This window comes from Molossus molossus, unplaced genomic scaffold, assembly GCF_014108415.1.
Source record: "Molossus molossus isolate mMolMol1 unplaced genomic scaffold, mMolMol1.p scaffold_m16_p_1, whole genome shotgun sequence".
In the NCBI taxonomy this organism is placed as follows: Eukaryota; Metazoa; Chordata; class Mammalia; order Chiroptera; family Molossidae; genus Molossus; species Molossus molossus.
This window is the reverse complement of record NW_023425344.1, coordinates 242,091,224-242,113,716: the sequence shown is the minus strand read 5'-3', so window position 1 is coordinate 242,113,716 and position 22,493 is coordinate 242,091,224. Positions and strand designations below refer to the sequence as shown.

Genomic DNA, 22,493 nt, shown 5'->3' with positions numbered 1-22,493 from the left:
GGTCCCCAGCAGGGCCAAAGAAACGGAGATGGCAGTGATGGGTGAGCAGGAACGACGGGGACAAGACGTCTGCCGGCCTGACAGTGTGTCTGGCCCTGGTCTGAGCCCCGAGGCAGCAGGGTGAGAACTTCACAGCAGTCTCCTAGAGGCTGGAGGGGAGGGGGCTCCGACCCGGTCCCAGACTCCCCAGCGTGGCAGCAGGACCCTGTGCCCAGCACCAGGGGGCTCTCCCCAGAAGGGACTGTTCTCTGTTCCCAATGGTAACCTGTTCTCTTACCTGCCCCCAGGAAAGCCTTCCTCCCGCCACACCTCTGCTGCTGAAATGGAACCCTCGTTGCTGAAGCCTGGAGTCGGGCCTGGGCTGGAGGCTTATAATGCTGGCAGAACAAGCCCCGCCACCCTGGCCTTTCTCGGCACCCGTGGGGGCATCACTCACCCGTGAACCCAGCACAGCCTCGCCCTGCCCTGCCGCTGGCTTACTGCGCCGTGGCTGTGGCTGCTACTGTGTTTCTCCTCCCTGCTCACCCCTACCCCACCCTACACAGAATGCCTCCCACCAATGGCCCCCACCCTCTGGGCTCTGTCCGCTCTGCTCCGACCCACTGCCGTCACCCTCGCCCTCCTCAGGCCCTCAGCACCTCTCCCCCAACTCCGCCGCAGCCTCCCTGCCGCATCCACAGGCTAAGTCCAAACTGGCACTGGAGGGCCTCTGGGAACTGGGCGCGACCCCTCCGCAGCACAGACACCTTCCTCCTGCTAGGTCCACAGTTTCAGACCCACTTCACACATCACCTCCTCAGCAGCCTGTTAATACAGATGACCAGGGTCACCCCCTCCTCTGGCCCAAGCCCATCACCCCACCAGCCACAGCTCAGACCCCACTGCAGGATCTTCTGCCTCAGGTTTCCCCAGTGTGTCTGCTTCTTCTGTAACTGATTATTGAAAACATACTTCCTCTGCTTGCACATTTATCAAACACTTATGCTCCAGGTCCTGCTCTGGGGCTTCAAGGTCCCCAAAGACACCCTGCCGTCCTCAAGGCCCTCCGTCGGGTGGGAAAGAGGAGTGAGCAGACCTGACAGCAGACTGCCGCGGTGACGAGGGCAGCAGGGCTCCCGGCAGCAGAGGGAGCGCGGAGGCCCACACAGGAAGGAAGTGTACAGCAAGGAGGGCTGCCTGGAGGAGGTCGCCTGAGACACACCCTAGAGATAATGAGGGTGTCCAGAAGAGGAAAGCAAGCACAAAGATCAGGGGCCAAGGGGGGGCGCCCGAGAGGTCTAGCATGGCTGCAGTGAGGGGAGTGAGGGTGATATGGCAAGGATGTCACCTGGGGAGGGGGTGGGCAGGGCCACATGCTCCAAGATGCCGCACTGGCCACAGAGATAGAGACTTCTTATTGATTACATTCAACTTAACTTAGCAGTGTGCAGGGAAAAACTCTTCTGTTTGCTCAGTGTGACAGGCAGAATCCTAAAATGGCCCAAGGCTGTCCCTGCCGTGTACGCCTGTCATAATCCGGTCTGACATTTCCTGGTCTGACGCTGCCCTGGTCAGCTGCTGAGCAGTATCCCTCCCGGCTGACTCAGCCGGTGACCTGTTTCATCTTGAAGGAGCGGAGAGCTGCTGACCCGGAATGCAGAAGCAGAGGAGCCAGACATGGGCCCAGGTGGAGACACGGATGTCCCGAGCCGTTCCAGCTGGTGGAAACGTGGATTAACTCCATGGCAGCTGTTACCAGTGATTTACGGCCCCTTCCGGACCCGGGCAGCACTGCTGCCCCCACTCAGCTCCAACTCCCACACGCAGCAGCCTGTCTGATTCTCAAGGCATCTTAAAAACACTATTTGGAGTGCTCTCTAAAAGCAGAGCAGACAATGTGAGCTTGGCTCCGACGCAAAGATGAACTTCCATCAATGAAATGGTCCATATTCTGAAACAATGATATCATGTCCTTAATCCAAAAAGGGCTCTAATCATCAATAAAGAAAAGACCAACAACACAACAGACAAACGGGCCAGTGACATGAAGAGACTCACAACGAGCAGTGTGAAAGGCTAATGAACACAGGAAGAGATGCTCAGTGTTGCCAATGATGGGAAAAACGCCAAGTGAAGATAGGCTCCATCTCCCGGGTGGGCGGGCAGGTGCGATTAGGGGTGAAATGTGTTCACTTTCCGAAGAACAACAGAGCAATACCTGCCAGCGTGGGAAATGTGTATAACAATCTAGGACCCCAAAACTCCACTTCTAGGGATCAGTTTCACAGAAGTATGTGAAGATCTATGTTTACTTTGGTTTATTATTTTTTTGAAACCAATCAAAGTGGAATGACCTAACAAGCCCAATATAACTGAGCGCATTACGGTTCTTTCATTCACATGCTGAAATATGTTGCCGTCACAGAGGACAGGGCAGACCTGATCTCCATCACCTTTATGGGCTAACATGGAAAGAAGCCAAGCTATTAAGTGAGGAAAAAAACAAATTTTATGAGAACACATGCAATATGACACTGTTTCTTTTTTTTTTTAAGCACAAATGCATGTGTGTGTGTATGAGAAGGTCTAGAAAGATGGGGATTCCACAGTTAGGAGACGCTGCCTCTGGGAAGTGCGGCTGAGGCCAAACCAGTTTGAGTCACCAGCAAACAAGGCTGCCCACGGACAGAGGGGCTTCGGACGGAATGTGCATCACTAGGGGGTGGCCCTGGGAGGCCTACAGTGTAGGCATCCTCAGGGTGCAGGGTGAAGCCGTCTCCCAGAAGCTGTGCAGAAAGCTAGAGGGGCCACAATCGATTCTGCGGAAAGAGCTACATATTGCTCTAGTCCATTGATTCTAAGCCATGTGCTTTTTCATTTTCTGTCATTGAAATACAGATGTTTCTTTTCTTTCTTTTTTTCCTTTTGGTTAATCCTCACCCGAGGATATTTTTCCATTGATTTTTAGATAAGCGGGGAAGAGAGAGAGAGAGAACCATCCATGTGAGAGAGTCACATCAATTGGTTGCCTCCCGCACAACCCCAACCACGGCCAGGGATTGAACCTGATACCCAGGCATGTGTCCTTGACTAGGAATCGAACTCACAACCCTTCTGTCTGCAGGCTAATGCTCTAACCACTGAGCGAAACCAGCCAGGGTGAGATGTTTCATTATTGATAGTGGGTCACAAGGTAAGAAGCTTCCCCCAGGGCAGGGCAGGGATTCAGACCCAGAGCCTCCCGATGCTGAGGTGGTGCCTACCTGGGCTTGTCCCATAGCCGGTGCTCACCCTGCCCAGTGAGGAGCAGAGCAGCTCAGAAAGGGCAGCGATGCCCAGGCCCCACGAGGGGCTGAGATGGGCACCCAGGCCTATTCCTTCCACTCCATATGTGTTGCTGCTCTTGAACAGACCGGGCAGATTTCTGTTTCCTCCGAAATCATACGAGGCAGAGACTTGGTGACCATTTATTTGAAGCAGAGCTGCTGGTCTCCAGTGGACAGCAGGGATCTTCTCTGGTCACTGTCGTAGCCTGGACACCAGGGGGTGCCCAGGAGCAGTGCCAGCAGCCACTGTGGAAGGCCCCCAGAGGTTCTGGGGATCACTGGCCCCCAGGCATCAGAGCCCCCAACTGTATCCACTATCTCCATCATGCCTTGGTCCCCCCCCCACACCCTGCCAAGCCCATGGAGGAGGTGGTATATGAGGACTGGGAGTCACATTCAGGAACCACTGGCTAAGAGTACAGCCAGAGGTGTGGGTTCAAATCCCAGCTCTGCCCCTAGTAGCTCTGTGCCCTCAACCAACTTAAGCTCAATGCACTTCAGTGTCCTCACCGCTCTGGGTGGCAGCAATACCTTTCTCACAAGGTCACCGTGAGAATTAAATGAGCACACACACGTGCAGTGATTCGAACGGTGCAACCCGCGTGCTGACGGACACATGCTGAGGCCGTGGCGGGTCTGCGTCCAGGCCTCGGCTCCAAGCCCCCCGCACCTCTCCCACCCACACCACCTTGCGGCTCACCAAGGGTGGGCAGGACAGCCATCCCCCACCTGAGTGAAAGGGCCCCCAACTCCACACAGGCCCAGCAGTCCTCCCCACCCCCGCAGAGACACTGTGGGGAATTATTTCTCCCGGGCCGCGAGGAATGTTGTTTTCTCTACACTTGGTGTCTAGATTACTCCATTTCAATCCAGCCTCCAAGATGAGCCCTGATTAAATTCCCATAAAACCACAGGCAGCATCACTCAGTCTGCGGTGTGCACAGCCCTCCCCAGGGAGGCCGGCGTCCAGTGGCCATCTGTCACCTCCAGCACACGTGTGGGAGGCTCCAGGAAAAGGGCCAGCCAGTCAGTCCTCACCCGCAGCTGTCGTCAGCTCGAAAGGGCCCCAAGCCCTGTGGTCTCAGACACTTCCCCAGCTGCTGCCCCCAGGACCAAGGGGACAAGTCTGTAGCATCCAATCAGAGCCGAGAACCGCTCGGCTTGGGGGGCAGAGCCAGGCCGTGGTCTCGGGCTGCCATCGCCTGGCACGATGCGCCCGGGAGAAGAGGCCGCAGGTGTGTGCAGGCCACCCCGCCGGCCACAGCGCCCTGCTCTCGCCCCATGCCCCCTGGCAGCGCTCTACTTCTGGGAGGCTCCAGGTCTGTGCCGTCTGTGCCTCTGGCCAAGGCTGTGGGTGCAGCCCCGCCCAGAAGCAGTGGTCTATCAGGGAAACCCGTGGCCCAGGCGCTCTGGGGTGTCACTCTGCCAGCCTACCGACCTCTCGCTGTTTCGTAGAAGGACTTACGGCCTCGGTCACAGGCTGGGGCCACACCCCTGGACAGCAAGAGGGAAAATGGTCATTCTAGGTCATTCACCCATGGAGTCCCCAGGCAGGACTCCAATTCTCAGAACGTGGCAGGGCAGACTGCTAGTTGTTCCCCAAAACTCATTCTCCCCTTCTTCCACGTGACAAAGCTCCCCAATCTCAGCACTTCATCCGGGCCCGCAGCTGCCCAGAGCACAGGCCACAGGCCCCCGCCGCCTTGCAGCTCATGCGGGGCAGGTCTGGCCAGCGATGTGTGAGCAGCACACCACGCTGCAGCCTCCAGACCTTTCCCGGACATACCCAGGTGCTTCCCTTCACTTCCCTCTTCCTCGCGCCCCTCCACCCCACGGTCCGGATGGTGGAGGTGCCGGCTGCGGTTCCGGCACCACCTTAGACCAGTGGGCTGGAAGAAGCCTGTCCCTGCATCCCACACAGTCCCAGGTGCCCTTCCTCTGGGCTTATACATGAGAAAGAAATGACATTCTCTCATTTAAGCACCACGACTTTTAGTCTCTATTGCTGCAGCAACTTTAGTACTAATCAAATGTGCAGGTCTGAGACGGACAGGTCTGAGGTAGAGAAAGGACCCGGCTTCCCCTCCAGACTCGGAATGAGAAGAAGAGCTCAGGGAAAGTAAAATGGAGACGGCACCGCTCACCCCGAGGCTGCGCAGGTCCTCAGCGGGTACACGGGGAGCTCTGGGCAGCAGACCTCACCTGTCGCCCACAGCTGAGGCTCTGCGTGCAGGGAGCTAACCCGCTGGGCGTGGACCATCCAGGAGCTCTGCAGCTCTCCCTGGACCAGTCTCCCCTTGTGCCTTCCCGCCCCACCGCAGAGCAGCCTCCCGCCTGCCCCATCTCCCCTGCAGGCGCCCAAGCTCCCGAGGACAGGGAGCAGCTTCAGCGTGGGGGCTGAAGTCTCCACGAAGCCCCTGCTCCCAACACAAAGCGGTGTCCCTTGGATTGCTATAGCTGACGGAGGAATGAAAAGGTAATTACAGCTGTTTACAGCACGCCTGGCAGGGCTGAGTCCCTCCAGGAGCAGCAGAGGGGCGGAGGAGCGCCAGGGGCGTGCTTCCAGAGAAGGTTCTCATCTGCAGAGGAGCCAGCCTCTGGGGGGGTGTGGGGGAGCCCGCAGTCTTCCCCATGAGCAGCCCCGTGGACAGGAAAAGGCTAGGCATCTCAGCCTCTGACAGCCCTCCGGGAAGAATACCAGCCCGGTTCGGCATGCCGATAAGGACAACTCGGGGTGCAGCGGTCACGGCGCACCCAGGCACCCACCCACCCGCCCACACAGTTCCTGCTCGCCTCGGACCAAGGCCATCTGTAGGGCTCGTCCACAAGTTCTTGCCAGTCCTGGAGGCGGTGCCCCAAGCAGGCAGCTTCTGGGCTGACGACATCCAGGTCTGAGGTTTCTTGGACCCAGCAGAGTGGAGTCTGATCCTCTCCCCTCTGGGAGCTGGTCACCAGTCCCTCAGGCCTGTGGCTGGGTGTACGACACCCTCACAACAGGACAAGGGAACGGCCCCTAGAACCTGTCATAGGCTGTGCCCACACTGGATGTCCTTAAGGCATCCTCGCCCTGGCCATTTGGAGCATCATCCTGTACACAAAGGTGGCAGATTTGGTTCCGGGTCAGGGCACATACCTAGGTTTCGTGTTCAACATCCGGTCAGGGTGTGTACGGAGGCAACTGATCGACCTCTCTCACCCCACCCCCTTCCCCACTCTCTTAAAAAAAAAAAAATCAATAAACATATCCTCAGGTGAGAGTTAAAAATTTTTTTAATTAAAAAAAGAAGTGTATTCCCATCTCCTCACTCACCAGCTTACATGCCTTCAATGGCTGCCCACAAAGTCCCCACAACTGCATGAGGTGTTCCAAGCCCCCCACTCTGACCCGATGGCCTGCAAGTCCCTCCCAAGCACCCCACACTTCACTCCCTCAGCAGCTGCCCACCAGGGATGGCCCTGTGTCCCGTGTACCCTGCAGTCCAGCCCCCGCTAGTCCCCTGCTTCCCCGGGCTCACCCCTGACCCCCAACCCTGATGTCTGCCCATAAAGTCAAGACGGATTTCAAGATCCAATCCAGATGCCTCACCCCTTTTCATCATAAGGGAATAGCAACAGCAGCTGCCATTCCGGGGTGACCCCAATGGGCTGGCACCGTGCTGAGTGCCCATCAGACACCCTCCAGTTATCCCCACCCAGGAGCCCATGGAAAAACCACTTGTTATCTACATCTTACAGAAAATGAGCTCGGACTTTGCCAAGACCACACAGCAGCAAAAGCCCAGATTTGGACACAACCTCAGCCTGTCTCCTCCGAAAGCCCGAGCTCTTTGCTCTGAGAAAACCTCCCTAGAGGTGCCCTCCCCGAGCCCATCAGGACCACACGCTTCTACCGGGCGTGTTGAGAACATGAGCCACGGCTGCAGCCTGCACCCCTCCCCCTCATCGGGACGTCTCACCTCAATTCGACCTCCTGTCCCTTCACACATAGTCGGTGTCCAACACACACACCTGGGAAGGGATGGGTTTCCTTTCCAGACCCAACATTCAGCCAAAACATCACCCTAGATCTCCCTTCTCACCAAGGACTCTGGTTGGACAGGAACATAAAGGGAAGGGAAGTGGACGTCGTCACGGACCATTCCAGATCCGAGGAGGACAGGATGCTCGGGTGCTGGAAACGCCTGCCCACTTGCCCTCCATGCCCTGGAGGTCAGGTTCATGCTCTGCCCCCCTGCCCCCAATGAATGCCAGGCACCCAGGGAAACAGGCCTCGAGACCCTTCCAGGACAGTCAGGGCACGCTCATTAGATACAAGAACTCACCACTCCCAGCCAGGGCCCGTGCGCGGCCCTATGCCGGGCGCTTGCTGGATGCAGGGCCCTCTGGCCATGGACGTGAAAGTCAAAGGTTAGGAGCCAGGGAGCCTGAGGGACACCTGGCTGAATGCTGGCTCTACGCACAGGCTGTGTGATGTCAGTCTGTGTGCTTACTCTCTGAGCCTCCGCACCTATCTGTAAAACTAGGCAGGAGACCATGCCCTTCTTTATGAGCTCAAGAGAGAGAATGTAAGGAGAGGGCTTAACCTGACCCCAGGCACCTGGCACACACGGATCAATGCTGTTGTCATTATCCCAGTACGGTCCTGTCAGCCAAACTCCCCATCACACAAAACAATGCCCGAGGCCAAGTCACCTCCAGGCCAGGGTCCGCGGCAGTGTGCGTAGGCCACGCTCACGGTCTGGATGGCAGACAGGGGCTGCCTCTCCTACCCGAGATGAATCCCCACAAAGCCCCAGGGCACAGGCAAACACATCTCCTTAAAATTAAACACGAGTGCTCGGCAGGGAATGCTTGGGCTGGCAAAGAGAACTAGGAGGTCACTGTTAACATGAATCTTTCCAAAAAGCATAAACAAACACCTTGGAAAGGCCGCCTGCCTCCCCCGGAGCTGCCCGCCCAGGGGGTGGGGAGGTGAGTCCCCAGGGACCGAGGCTGCAGCTGGAGTTCCCGTGGCAAAGAGGGTGGCTGCCGCGGGAGAACACAGCGTACCCCGAGAGGTCCAGCCGCCACAGTACATCTCCATGTGTTTGATTAAAGGCCCTTTAATTTCTCTGTTTGTCTCCTTCGCCCAGTTACGTAACTGCACTCGCCGGCCTGCCGCTGGGCTCGTCACACACACTCTGCTCTCGAACCACTGTGTCGTGGGGACACTTCCTCGCCCTCCGTGGCTTCAAGACAACAAAACAAAGCTGTGTTGAAGTGAAAAGCCAGTGCTCTGGGGCTTTTATTCCCCAACTGTGCTGGCCACAGAGGGCGAAGGAAGGGCCATCCCCAGAATGTGTGACCCCTGGACTTCAACTGCGTCCTGTCCCAAAGCTGAAAAAGCCCAGAGCCCCTCTCGCCGCCCCATGCAATGACTGCCTACGACCACAGAGACGGGCCACCTGCCGTGGGCGCAGAGCCTCGGGTCCTTACCTTTCATGTAGGCCTCAATCTTCCGGATGAGCTCGTAGGACTTGGAGCGGTCGAGCAGGGTCCTGATGGCGGGAAGGGGGTCCAGGACAATGGTCTCAGGGTGGGCGTCGATGTATTCCTGAGAGGAAAGCACACCCCTTCTGGTTAGGGAGGGGAGGCTGACGCTGAAAGGTGGGGGACAAGCAAGACTTCATCCCACACGCCCCACCTCACCCTCCCTGTCCTCTCAGTTCCGAGTGGGGCCTCCACCCACGCACCCCACAGGTCACAGGACTGGGGTTAGACCCCTCAGGGCATTCTGCCACCTGGGGCCGCTGGCTCAGCAGAGGACATGTGACCTGAGCCGGTCCAATCAGAGGCGGGCTCGGAGCTCCTGCTGAGAATTCTGGGAAAAGAGCGCTCTCCTCACTGAGAAGAGGAAGTGCAGACACTGGTCCACTGGGAGCAGATTCCATGGGATCTAGGGGAGGTCTGACGGAGCCCAAACTGAGAAAATGGGTCCAAGAAGGACAGAGCAACAGGTTCTGATCAGCTGTTTGACCCTAGACAGAGCCGTGCCCGAGGCCAGCGCTGCTCCGCGTGCGGCCACACCCACAAGTTCTTTTGTTTACTTGTTTTTTAATCCTTACCCAGCATATTTTTCCATTTATTTTCAGACAGGGTGGAAGGGAGGGAGGGAGGGAGGGGGACAGAGAGAGAGAAACACCGATGGGAGCGAGACATCGACTGGCTGCCTCCACACGACTCCGAGGCACATGCCCTTGACCGGATCAAACCGGCGACTCTGGCCTGCGGGCCAATGCTCTAACCACGAAGCCAAACCGGCCAGGGCAACACTCATAAGAGTCTAAGGCTGGGCAGCGGCGAGGGAAATGTCAGGATTTGTTAGGTCTGTGGGAAGGCCTGGCATTGAGACACTTGCCAGGGCGACCCCCTGGCCCTGGAGTGCCCCCTCCAGCAAGGGGTTTCCAGTACAGACTAGCTTCACGGAGAACACGGAAATGCAAGGGGAACGGGACCAGCTGAGGGAAGTTGCCATCTTCCCAGGGAAGAACCAGTGTACACGGGAGCCAGAAACAATGATCTATGACAGAACTCAACAAAGACAGCAACATGTTTCTAGGAAAAGGACCGGGGGGTCTTGGCCCTGCCGCCCGTCACCTCTGTGACTACAGGAGCCTCCAGCCACACGGGTGGGCTGCAGCGAGCTTGTCAGGCAGACACAGAGCCTGAGACCGTCTCTCTGGCCCCAACACCACACGTCTAATGGTAAAGTGTGGACTGCTGGAGGGACGAGGGAGGAGCTCAGAGAGCAGACTGGGTTTGGAAAGCAGGCCATTCAACAGCTGTTGATACTGTGAGCTGAACTGTGTCCCCGCCCCTGCCCCTCAACAGATCTGTTCAAGTCCGAAACCCTGGTCCCTGTGAATGTGACCTTATTTGGAAATAGAGTCTTTGGAGATTTAATCAAGTTAAGATGAGTTCATACTGGATTAGGATGGGTCCTGATCCATTGACTGGTGTCTCTAAGATGAGGAAAACGTGGACACGGAGACACAGGGAGAGCACAGCAATGGAAGTCAAGTGGCCACGAGGCAAGGTGGGCAAGGCCGACGGGCCACCACGGAAGCTAGGGGAGAGGCACGAACAGGTGCTCCGAGTGCCCCGGAGGAACCAACCCCGCAGACACCCGGATTTTAGCCTCCAGCTGCCTTCCCTGTGAGAGGATACATTTCTGTCATTTCAAGGCTCTCAGTCTGGGGTACTCTGTAATGGCCACCCCAAGGAATGAGTACATCAGCCTAATTCACCTGCCTCCCCGCCAGTCTACAAGATCAGCAAAGGCAAGGGGAAAAAGCCATAATGCTTCTTTTCTAGTAAACTTTATCAGTGAAAATAAAGCTCCGTTTAGAATTATCCTTCTTTTTGGTGAACTTGTTTTGGCTCCTAGCAATCATTTTTAGGAGCTCTCAAATGCGAACGCCAGAGATCCGTATCTATTCCTCTGAAGTCTGTCCCCACTGCGTCTCATACCAGAGGATCTGGTTATGGGCTCGTTTGTGTCCTTTTCTCTGAGTGTTTAAAATAAGTCTCCACACACGCGGCCCCTTCCCGTCGCCACCCCCTGCACCCCTGGGGCCAGCGTGCTCACCCTCAGAAGGTCCTCGCCCCGGACACACTCTGCAGGTCTACGTGCAGGACCCTTTCACGGCCTGCTCCCTCCTCCTGAGGAAGGTGACGGCCAGCAAGTCAGCTCAGCGACTGGCCACTGCCCTAGTCTGGCAGAACGAGCCAGCAGCTCATGCAGCCCACATTTGCCACCCACAGGGGACATGGGGACAAGCTGTGAGGTGTCCTTAAACCCCCCAACGGGCTCCCCATCGGCACCACCCGCGTCAGATCCTGTTCTTCTGAGCCAGGTCTGTGCTGCCATAACAGCATGTCATTCAGGGGACACCGGGACTCACTCATGGCCTCGTGTTGAAAGGTCATCCACTCAACAAACATCACATCATCGACAGTGCGCGGCATCGTGTGGCCTGCAGCAGACACGTGGACGAGCTAACGCCTTCAAGGCGTCTTCGCTCCGCTGGTCCATCATCCAGCCGACAAGTTCGTACTCGGGTTATGAACCAAGAGCACCGAACTGTCCTCCCCCTCCCCCAACACACTGGCAGCGCCGGGCGTGGAGGGGAGAGGACGGGCCCAGAAATCAAGAAAACTGGGCTCCCATTGTTGTCACCTCCCAGTGTCACCTTGGGCAAGCCACTTGGTCTATCTGGGTCTCGGTGTTCTCGTCCCTGACTCGAGTCTAAACTGGAGAAAAGCGAGGGCCGGTGTTGATGAAGGCCGACTTCAAGGCCACACGTGGGGCTGTTCTAGAACAGACAGCCACCGGCTAGAGACATCACAGCTCAGGGTAGGGACACACAGCCTCTCCTCCTTCCTTCCAAAAGGAGGTGGGACCGGAGACACTCCCATGGACGGCCTGGCCCGATTCTCCCCCAGCGACTGAGTGCCATAAAGCAGGGCCTCCTACCGCCTCCCCTCAAGTCCCCCCAGTCCCGAGAAGGGCGCAGGGTAGTCGCTGGTTCTGGCTCCACTTTGTGCCTTGGGGCAGTGACCTTTAAAGAGGGAACTCAGAGTCACTAAGACAGGAATTTGAGCCGGACTCATGAGGGGAAGAAGCTAGAAGAAAGGGAAACTATGTGACAAGCAGGCGCCGACCAGCCTTTGACCCGGGATGAAAGCATTAATAGAGGAATTATTCCTAAACTTGATCTCTTTGGGGACAAGGACAGAGAGGGCAAAGAAAGAGCTTTTCCAGTCACCCCACTATCCACAAGTGGATTTTCTTCCAAGCTTTTCAGCTTATCTATTGTATCCCAGGCCTCATGCATTTTTCACAAGTCTCTTAGAATTACCAAACGAATTCCTGGAGGGGGAGCGCCCTGGACCGTTTTATCACCACTCAGAGGGGAAAAGACCCAAACTGTCTCCGCGGCAAGTGGTAAACATGTCCCCTCAGAGGGCCTGCCGCAGAGCACCTGGGGGGGTTCTGGAAGTGAACCGGGGGAGCCTGGATCTGAGCAGACTTTAAGAGTTTGTTTGGAAAAGCAGAAACACAGCCTTGGGTCAGCGGGGCCAGGGGTGGGCTAGAGCACGCCAACTGCTTGTGGAGGGGACAAAGGGGCAGCAACCCAGCCCGCAGGATACCATACAACAGGGAGTCAAGGTTTCCCCTCTGAGAAGCAGAGCCCATGAGAAGACTCGGATGAACATCTGAGATACTACTTCCTCTGCAGTTCCATTTATGGACAGGAAATGAGCAGGGATTGAGATACAAGAATTTGCTCTCATCTAACAGAAAATGCAGGTGGAAGTCCTCAGTTCAAATCCGGACTCTGCCATTACTCTATATAGGTCTGTGGGAAAGAAACCGCAGCTCATCTCTGAGACTTTCCTTGTATATAAAGTAATAAAAACTACCTCAGGGGGGCGCTGTGGGCAACAGGGGATCATGGCTATGAGAGATTCTCCTGATTCTGCAACACATGGACTCTCAGGGCCAAGCCTGACCTGAGGTCTCTGCTCATCCTGCCCCAGCCCACCCAGCAGACAGCGAGGGGCAGGCACCAGCTGGGCACCTGGGATGAGCGGCTGGGCTGTCCCGGCCAACGCCCCTGCTCGTGCCAGCAACAGGACACAACCCCACCCCACAGCAGCACAGGCTCCAGGGAGCGCCCCTCTGCAAACAGCTCAGTCCTGACAGAGTCCCCAGTGACAGCCGCAGCCACCAAACCTCCTCACATGTAAGAAGTGCCCACTCACAGTTTCTGCCCCTCGACTCTCGGGAGGTAACGAGGGCTCTGGCCCACTCCCCCGACACACTGCAATCCCTTTTTAGAAAGTGGCAATTTGTTTTTCAAAGGTGTATACAGAAATAGTTTACAGATTAAATATGATGTCTGGTATTTGCTTCAAAATAACCGGGCTCAGGGCGGGCAGAGAAACAGGTGGGGCGGAGATGGACGTGGTGGTCACTGGTGCTGACTCTGGTGCTGGTGCTGGTGCTGGTACTCGGACGGCACAGCAGCATCCCCTCCTCTGAGTAACTCTGGACTTGCCATAGTGACGGGTTTGGGGGGACCTGGGGGAGGGGGCTCAGTAATCAGATCCTCCCTTTCTTCAACCCATGTACCCCTGGATGTGTCAGAAACAGGTTCAGATACCAACACTACCTTTTAGGAAGGAGCAAGACTCAGCTATCCAGATGGGAATCCTGATCATGGATTAATTACAGAAAATAAATAGTAAAAATAATCAATAGCTACCACAGACCCGGGATTCACGACATGCATACCATCCTATAAGGTAAGAGCTAAAACTAAGACTCTTGGATGAAAACATGGATGTAAATCTCCCTGACCTCGAAGTCTACACTGGCTTCCTCAGCGTGAAGAGTCGTCACACTGGACCAAGTCTCTGCACCAAGAACACAAACAGACCAGCAGACAGACCTCTCTCAGCTGAGTAACCAGTGACACGACTGGATGTCCGAGTGCAGTGGCCCCAGGGGAAGGACGGGCAGGATCTCAGGGCAGGCAGGTGCTGGACGCACAGGAGGGTCACAGCGGACGCCTGCGGAATGAAGGAGGCCCCCGGAGGGAGGGCTCACACTGTAGCAGCGCCGACGGCAAGTGCGCCTTCAGAGGCACAGTATGCTTCTGCGGAAAGCGAGGCCTGTCCCTGGAGGTCAGCTCCACGAGGCGATGAGGTCCTGAGCCATGCTGAGCAAAGCTTTCTGGGGAAGACGACGAATGACTCCTCTGGGCAGACCACTGAAGCTGTGAAATCAACCACTGGGCGTGCACATAAAGTCCACTGAGGCCAAGGCCAAACGGCCCAAGCAAGGCCTCCCTGGCACCACCGCCTACAGGAAACCTTACGCCACACACAGTTCTGAGAATCCACACCAGGCCCAGGTGCTTGAAGTAACAAAGTGCCAGGTGGCCAAACATGGCCCTAGCATAAACCTGGCACCCACGGCTGCTCAAGAATCCCAGGGGGTCTGAAGAGGCAGCCAGGTCTGGCCTTGGGCTGAAGCTGGAGATTTGTAGAGCTAAACCAGAGGCCAGGAGAAGGTTGTGGCAGCAGCCAGCACACACAGGGCAGGACTGACACGTCCAGCCACACAAGGGCGACTCGCAGGCCAGCCCCTGAGCCAGCAGCGTGCAGCCTGGAACACAGTCCCTGACCGTGGGCCAAGGCTTCTGCCTTCCCATCACCAGCAGTCACCTCCTTCACCCAGACACCTGGCCGGTCCCAATCCCAGCACAAGGGCCCTGGGGCAAGGCAAGGCAAAGGCAGAGACAAGACATTTGAGTTCAAGTCCTTGGAACCACCGTGAACTTTGTGTCCTGAAAGTCACTTAGGTTATTCACATCTCAGTGTCCCCATGGATACAATAAGAGAGTCGGAGTAATGCTCTTATTTATAACATCCTTTCTAATGTTTACGTCCCAGGATTCTTTGATTCTGCGATGTGATGAATGCACAGCAAAAGCTCGTAGGCCCCTGAATGGAGCCAGAGTGCCCCCTCGGGCGCAGGCTGGTGCCCTTGAGAAAACGCGCAGCGTAGTGACTACGGAGCCAGTCTTGGCAGGGCGGTGAGACGTGCCCGCCGCAGCAGAAGGAAGAGGGCACGCAGGGCAGGCACACACGTGGCAGACAGGCAGGCTCCGTGTCAGGGACCACACTCTCCGTGCAGGCACCGAGGTAACCCTGCAGGCTCAGCCCCGGCATGGAGAGGGCGTCTCCTCGCCTGCCGCACTTCTCTACCTTTTCTAAAGCTGCTCCTTGGCAGAGTAGGATCTACGTTTGCTTGTATTCCAGAGAGATGCCCAGTGTCTGAGCTCTCAGCCCGAGGCCCTGCAGACAGCGTGAGACCAGGAAGGGTGGGCAGAGCAGCCCCATTCTGCCCGCCTTCGCTGGGGGCTCCGGATGGGGAGACGTGGGGCCTGGTGATAACAGATACAGGAGCGTTGCCACATGGACATGCACAGGGGTGCGGGGGGAGTGGGGAAGACAGGGTTTCTGGAGGCCAGTAACACTGCACCACAAAGGGTCACGGGCGTCACAAGCGTGGGCCGAGGAGGAAGGGCATTCCAAGCAGGGCTACAGCAGAAGCAAAGGTGGGGGAGGGAGCCCAGCACAGCTAGGTCTCGTGGGAAGGTTACGTTAAGGCAGAGGGCAGGAGAGACAGCTGGAGACAGACCAGCCAAGGAGTTTGGATTTGATCCTAAAGCAGAGTGACGAGGCCAGCTCAGAGTTCTGCAATGACTCGTCCAGCCATGTGCAAGGCCCAGGGGCTGAGCTTGGAAGGGCCATGGCCTGAGCAGCACCTCGGACGCAGTGCCAGCCTTAGGGGCACGTACACATGACCTCCCCATTGGGAAGGACTGGGCGCTGCCAGACCTTGGGCACAGCACCGTCTCTATGATTCTGCAGAGCCGGTGGAAGGAAAATTACAGTGCGATGTGCCCATCACCCTACTTGTTCTTCGGACCCACTATTTAAAGCCATGAGCGCAGGCTGGGGTGGTCAGGGCCTTTCAGCACAGGGACTGGAGTAGACAAAGGGGAAGTGAGCACTCGGGCTCCAGACAGAAGCCGGGTGGCCCAGGTTCAAGGTCCGAACAGGCTGTGTGCACCTGGCACAGACACCGCCCTCCCAGCACCCTGAAACAACAGGAGGAGGAGGTGGTTGCTGGGATCCTGGCCCTCTCCCACCCTCTGCGACTCCCTGCCAAATGAAAAATCAGGAACACCTCCAAAAGTTGGGGAAGATGGACCAGCACTCGGCTGGTGATAGTTTAATTGGTGCTTCTCTGGAGAGAAACTGGGCACCAGCCCACACTGAAAATGCATAAACTCGGTGTCTCTCTCTAGGTATCTATGCCCCAGAATTCCCCGCATGTGGACACACACACAACAGGTGTGTTTTATCACTGTGGCAAATTCGTAACGCACGACCAGACATGTCCAAAAGGTCTATGTGTAGAGAACAGGTTATGAAAAGGATGTTAAGGTCATTTAATGGAGTCGTGCAGCCGTTCAAAAGCATGAAGCAGCCTGACCAATATGAAGTCATTTCCAAACGTATCGTGCAGAACAATGGTCCACGGGGAAGGGAAGACCACCTCAGTTTACATACACGGACCCTCCTGAAAAGGGTCAAGACCACTGAAACCAACGGCTGCCCCACGACAAAAACCTGGAGGAGACTGTTCTCGAATTTATTCTACAAGCTCGTGTTGCTTGTTGCCAAAGTGAGTCAGCTGGGACTGCTGGGAGCCACACAGACCACACAGGAAAAGCCACAGTTAAGAATCGCCCAGAATCAGTCCATGAACAGATTGGCAAAAGTCAACATGCCAAGCTGGGCTGGAGGTGGCAGAACAGTGGGGCATTCGGGGCGGGCAGAAGCTTCCTTGTGGCAGAACGCCAGCGATAACCCCCCACCCATCCCCGCTGGTGAACAGAAGGGTCATGGGTTCAGAAAGGACGAGGTGAGCTCGAAGCACCCGGGCCCCAGCCTCCAGAGTGAACTGTACGGACACCCCCGCCCCCCGACGGCGCAAAGGAAACCCCTTTCTAGATCCAGGGAAGGTGCAGAGTGCCCGCGTGGGGCAGGGCTGGGCCTGGGCACCCAGACAACAGGTTTTCCAGGGTGTCACTTTGCACACCCCCCCCAGTGTGCCTGTGGTGGCCTCTGGGTCAGAGGCTCCCCATCTAAAGGCAGACACACCTGTAACTACCCATCCACCTGGGTCCCCTTCCCAGACCGCCTGGCTCGGCCATCGCAAGCAGTGTGAGCAGGACTGGGAGAAACCCTGGTCCCAGTGGGCAAGAAACTGTTGTTCACAGAGGCGACCGGAAAGTCCAGGGGAAAAAAATGTAGCTCCTGCCAAAATATAACCCAGAATGAGGAAGAGAGGGAGGGAAGGAAACTGAACACTTTATTATTTGAGGCAGCAAATACCTTCTCCCTCCCCTGTGCCAGGCCCCCCACTGGAAACAATGCCTCCCTTTCTGTCCCCAGATTCCAGCACTAAACTCATACATGTTCTCCATCTCCCATCACCGGGAGGCTGGCAAGGTGCCCGGTCAGGTTGTTCCCCTGACAGCTGCCGCCGGCCCTGTTACAGTGACACATCACTACTCAGGTCCTTAGGCAAACAGTCACCGAGGCCACCCACAGCCTCCGGAGCTGGGGAAGGGATGTGCAGGGCTGGGTGCCGGTCCAGAGAGGGCAGCTCCTCACACGCTGATGCTAAGCCAGGACAGCCTGGCACCTCCACTCAGGGATCATGGGGGGCTGAGGGGACTCCATGGTCATCTGACCCAACCGTCACAGCTGACAGCCGAGCAGAGTGAGGACCAGAAAGGGGCTGCCTGGTCCCACCCCAGCGCAGCAGCAGCTCCCTCACTCCTAAAGCACCGGTCTTACCTCCTCCGCACCTTCTCCACACACCTGCTCAGGTGGGCCTGTGGAGCAGCCCCCCCCCGCCGCTGCCAAGTCGCTTCCCAACACCCAGGCACAGGGCCTGTTCTGCCTGCCCTCCCTGCAGCCCGAGCCCCACCCTCAGTTCCCAAAGCCAGCCCAGGCCCCCCCAAGGCCCCAGGCTCCCCGCCTGCTTCAGTGGGTGTGCAAGCATTTCAGCCAGAACTCGGGGCACCCACACGGCTGCCAGCATTGCGAGAGGGGCCATCTGGAACCACAGCTGTGTCTGCATTGAGCTACTGAGCTCTGCAACAAACAAGGGTCGCCCTGGCCAGAGGCCACCTGGGGCCCTCGCCTCTGCACTCAGCCACCCCAGCTCTGGCTGCCTGAGAACAGACAGAACTACTGCTGTCAGAGGCAGCCCTGGCAACGACCCTTGCCAATGGCCCCCGGGGCTGCCGACCTCGGTCTGACTTCCTACTGCACACCTCAGCCCTCCTCTCGCCACAGCCATCGAGCATGCTCAGTTTGCACATGCTGCCCTGGCCACTGTGCTCTGGCTGCACCAGCTCATTCCAGGTCCGCAGGCCTCTGTGCCGTCCCATCCAGCAGCCTGGACATTGCTGCCCCCTCGGCCTGCTCCACAATCTCCCCTGGCGTAATTACCAAGACTTCCAGGCCTCTGAACTCAACTGTCAACTCCTCAGAGAGGCTGTAGGATGAAGTGACAAGAACCTCCCCACCGATTCACAATCCCAAATGGTAATTTCTTCTCTCTTCGGATGAACCTGAATCACCAGCCCTCATCCCCCAGAGGTCTGTCAGCTGCCAGCAGGGTTCTAACTGAGCGAACCCAGGCATGGGAGTTAATATCCTTGGGCCTCGGTTCTTCACATAAAAAAATGGGGATATAATTCCATTTTCCCAGGCCTGGATTTTCCTTTTTCCTAGAACTTAACATAATCGGAGAATGTGTTACGTTTTCCTCCATTTTCTTGTGTTCTATTAGCATCACCCCTGCCTGTCTCTGTGGCCCCCCCCCACACACACACACAAATACAACTGGTGGGGCCGGGGCAGCATGTACATGATCTGTCTTGTTTATTGTATCTGTAATGTCTTTTATGATTCCTGGCACACAGTAAGTACTCAAGTAAGACTTGACTGGAAGACAATAGTTATTTGATGAATGATCTCACAGGTCAATGGAGAAACTGAGAGACATGGGACAGGCCAGGAGCTGGGAGCCAAGGAGTAAGTGTCGGGGGCCTGAGACAGGCAGGGGGCACAGACCCCCCAGTGCCGAATGAGCAGGGGGGGGCTCAGAGAGGTCCTCAGGCCTGGATCCGTCCGTCCCAGGAGGACCGAGGTCAGCAGAGGCCTAGCGTGGGCCCCACCTGAGCGGCTCTACTCTTGGCCGTGAGGGGCTCTGTGAGTTATCACACGAGGTCAAAGGAGACCACACTGGTTTGTCTGGGCACGCAGCCCACATGGGCAGCAGAGAAGCAAGTCAGCAAGTCATGGCCCCCAAACAGGGCAGGAGGAGAAAGGAACAGGGTAGCATCTCTGCTGCAGGTGTTACTGAAGTAAGAACCATGAGAATACAGACCTCTTGTTCAGAGATCCCAATGTCCAAACCCAGGCACTGCCCAGTGAGGACGGCTTCGCTGGCCCGTAAAGCTCCCAGGCTGCTGTGCTCTGGGAGGCACAGGTCTCAATCAGGGGAGAATTCCCCCAGGGGACATTCAGCAATGTCTGCAGAGGGTTTGGTTGTCACAGTAGGGGGAACCTACTGGCCTCTAGTGAATGGAGGTCAGGGATGCTGCTAAACACCCTGCTATGCACAGGACAGACCCCCGCAATGTAGACTGATCCAGCCCACATGTCAACAGTGCCAAGGAGAAAGAACCTTAAAATAATGTGTATACAGTTCTTTCTACAACTGTGGGCAAATGTACTGTTGATAAACATCGGTATTTCTGAAGCCCAGCGTCCCTCAAACCCTGTGCTGTGGAACACTGACTACACACACAGAGGCCGGGAGCCAGCGTGGGGCCAGAGTTCAGCTTCCGGGGAGGCTGCGCCCCCCCCCCCCCCCCCCAGTGCTGTACAAAGTCCAGCTCTGCTCTGGGCTGGTAACAAGGTCATAAAGTCGTGGGTCTGCCTGGGCGGGGGGGAGGGCTCCCTCTCCACAAAGGAAAGGCCCTGCCACTGGCTAATGGCACTAATGGCACCAACCTCCCCAGGGCAGAGAGGACTCACAGCCACCGCCTGCCTGGCCCGGGTGCACAATGAACAGCTTGTGCACCGTCTTCTCCATGGGGGAGTGGCCTTGTGACCCAGGGCAGCAGCCGGGCAGGCTGCCCCCATGGCCACCCCAGGCCAGGACCACCAGATTTGCCTACTCTGCCTCCCCTGGCATCTGCCAACCCGTGTTTCATCATGTGGCACCAGCTGTCCCAGATGGTGACCTCTTCCTCCAGTGACCCTGAATCACTGGCCCTCACCACCCCAAGGGTCCATCCGCTGCCAGCCAAAGGCCCTGTGAGGACATTTGGAAAAAGCATGAGCAGGGGTCTGAGTGAACCCGGGCAAGTGACTTAACATCCTCGGGCCTCAACTTCCTCACCCGGAAAATAGGGAAGCGATTCCATCTCCCAGGGATTGATATAGGCACCAAACGAGGGAAGGGACTGGAGTGCCCACGGCAGAGAGGGCCACCTGTGACGCGCGGGGGAAACAGGGTCCCTCCGCCCCTCCATGTGGCCGCCTGTGTCCTTCGCTGGCGCCCAGATCCTTACTCTGATCCCACCAACCAAGAGGCCCAGGCCCCCAAGAAGGACAGAAACTCACAATTTTGATAGGTTTAGATGTTATCTTCCTAATCAGATTAGAAGACCTAGAACAAGAAAAACTTTTGTTTCTGCTTCTCCCCTCCCCTCCCCTCCCCTCCCTACAGCATCCTCCCTGTCTGTGCTGGGGGCTGCTCAACAAACATCTGAGGTTGGCAGGGGCTGAGTCAGCACAGCTGTGAAATCATCTCTGCGCCCTAGAGGTCAGGAGCGAACGGAGCTGCGACCTTGAAGGTGATCACCACCGCTTCCAGCAACCACAATGCCCAATGCCAGTCTTACACTGCCCTCCGGGCATGTTCCCTGTGTGGCAGGTGGGGCAAGCAGGTGGGGTGCCCAGGAGAACTGACACTTGCCCCGTCTTGCCTCTTAAGCTAAAATCAGTCCACATTTCCGCCCCCATCACAGAGCTCAGCTCCCATTTGGAGATACTTTTGTAATCACTGCCTCATTGACTCCAATTACTACACAAGAACTCAGGTCGGCTGGGGCCAACAGCCCCAGACAAGGCGGCCAGAGCAGTACGGCATAATAATGACGACGACAACACACTGACATAACTCAGGGTCACGAGTGTGCCTGGGCTGAGTGCTCCGTGTGCCCGCGCCCACGCACTAACAGCGGCAGTGCTCACACTCGGCCCCGCCTGTTCTGCGGGCACCGCGCACGTTCACTCACTAATCTGCACACCAGCCCTACGGGCCTGTGTAATTATCTGCTTCTTTGGAAGGAAAGAGCACTGGGGGGCGGCTGCATGACTGTTCACGTCTGGCTCCCGGGGCTGCAGGGGATCCTACTCCCCTGACCCCCTTTGGTCAATCAAGGCCCGGAGGATCGGTGTGGCCACTAGAATGAGGATCGGTGTGGCCACTAGAATGTGTGCGTTCCACCACCACCACCACCACCGAAGAAATTAGGGAAAAAAATGTGCGAGTCCATGGCACGTGTCACGTTGGGGCAGCAAGAGCCAGAGCCAGCTCCATTGAGTTCTCCTCCCTTTGCCACGACGACCTGTCAGCAGCTCCCGTCAGCCCACGTCCAGACCCCTGCGGCGCTCAGGCAGCATTCCAACAAGTGTCGCGGGTAGAGGCGAGCCTGTGCGGGCTCCAGAGCCGCTTGTTCCTGCGGCACGGCCAAGCCTATCCCTACAGATGGGGCAGGAAGGGCCTCGAAAGGCATCCCTCCGCCACCCTCAAGAGGAAGTGCAGCCAGCGCTATACTTCTAGGGAGAGGCAGGCCACACGCGGCCAGGGCGGCAGATGTCTGCCTCACTGCCCCAAGCTCACAAGCCTGAGTGCCTGGGTGCTTGACGTAAGCTGACACGCTCAGTCCTCCCACAGCCCTGGCAGGGAGGGACTACTGCCACTTACATCTTACACACGAGGGACCTGAAATCCAGGCCAGCGAGACATGGAGGGAGAGCCTCGAACCCAGGCAATGGGCTCCAATCGGAGTTCTGAGCCACACTGCGTGGGGCCTGACAGTCTGAGGGAGGAAAGGGGCAACTCTGTGGGCTCTGGACATGTACACGTAAAGTATACGGAGGGTGCCCTGGCCAGTTTGGCTCAGCTGTTAAGAGTGTCGGCCTGCGGTCCAGAGAGACCCGGGTTCGGTTCCCGCTAAGGGCACATACCTCGGTTGCAGTTTGTCCCCGGTCCTGGTTGGGTTGTGTGGGTGGCAACCACACGATGTGTCCCTTTCACATCGATGTTTCTCTCTCTCTCTCCTCCTGTCTCTCCCTCCCACTCTATCTGAACAAAAAATGGAAAAATGTCCTCGGGTGAGGATAAAAAAAAAGTATACTGAGGGCGCCCTGGAGACAAACAGATGGTAATACGCACGCAAGAAGACGCTG

The 22,493-nt window shown here is 57.0% G+C and overlaps 1 protein-coding gene across 2 annotated transcripts in view; it reads right to left on the bottom strand.

Annotated features, from left to right (window-relative positions):
* The window catches only part of ITPK1 (inositol-tetrakisphosphate 1-kinase), a 142,823-nt gene that overhangs the window by 28,039 nt on the left and 92,291 nt on the right, over window positions 1-22,493 (bottom strand). For both annotated transcript variants that reach the window (XM_036264120.1, XM_036264127.1), the window contains one exon: window positions 8,781-8,898. In XM_036264120.1, the coding sequence (XP_036120013.1) occupies window positions 8,781-8,898 (118 nt within the window). The remainder of the gene's footprint in view (window positions 1-8,780; window positions 8,899-22,493) is intronic.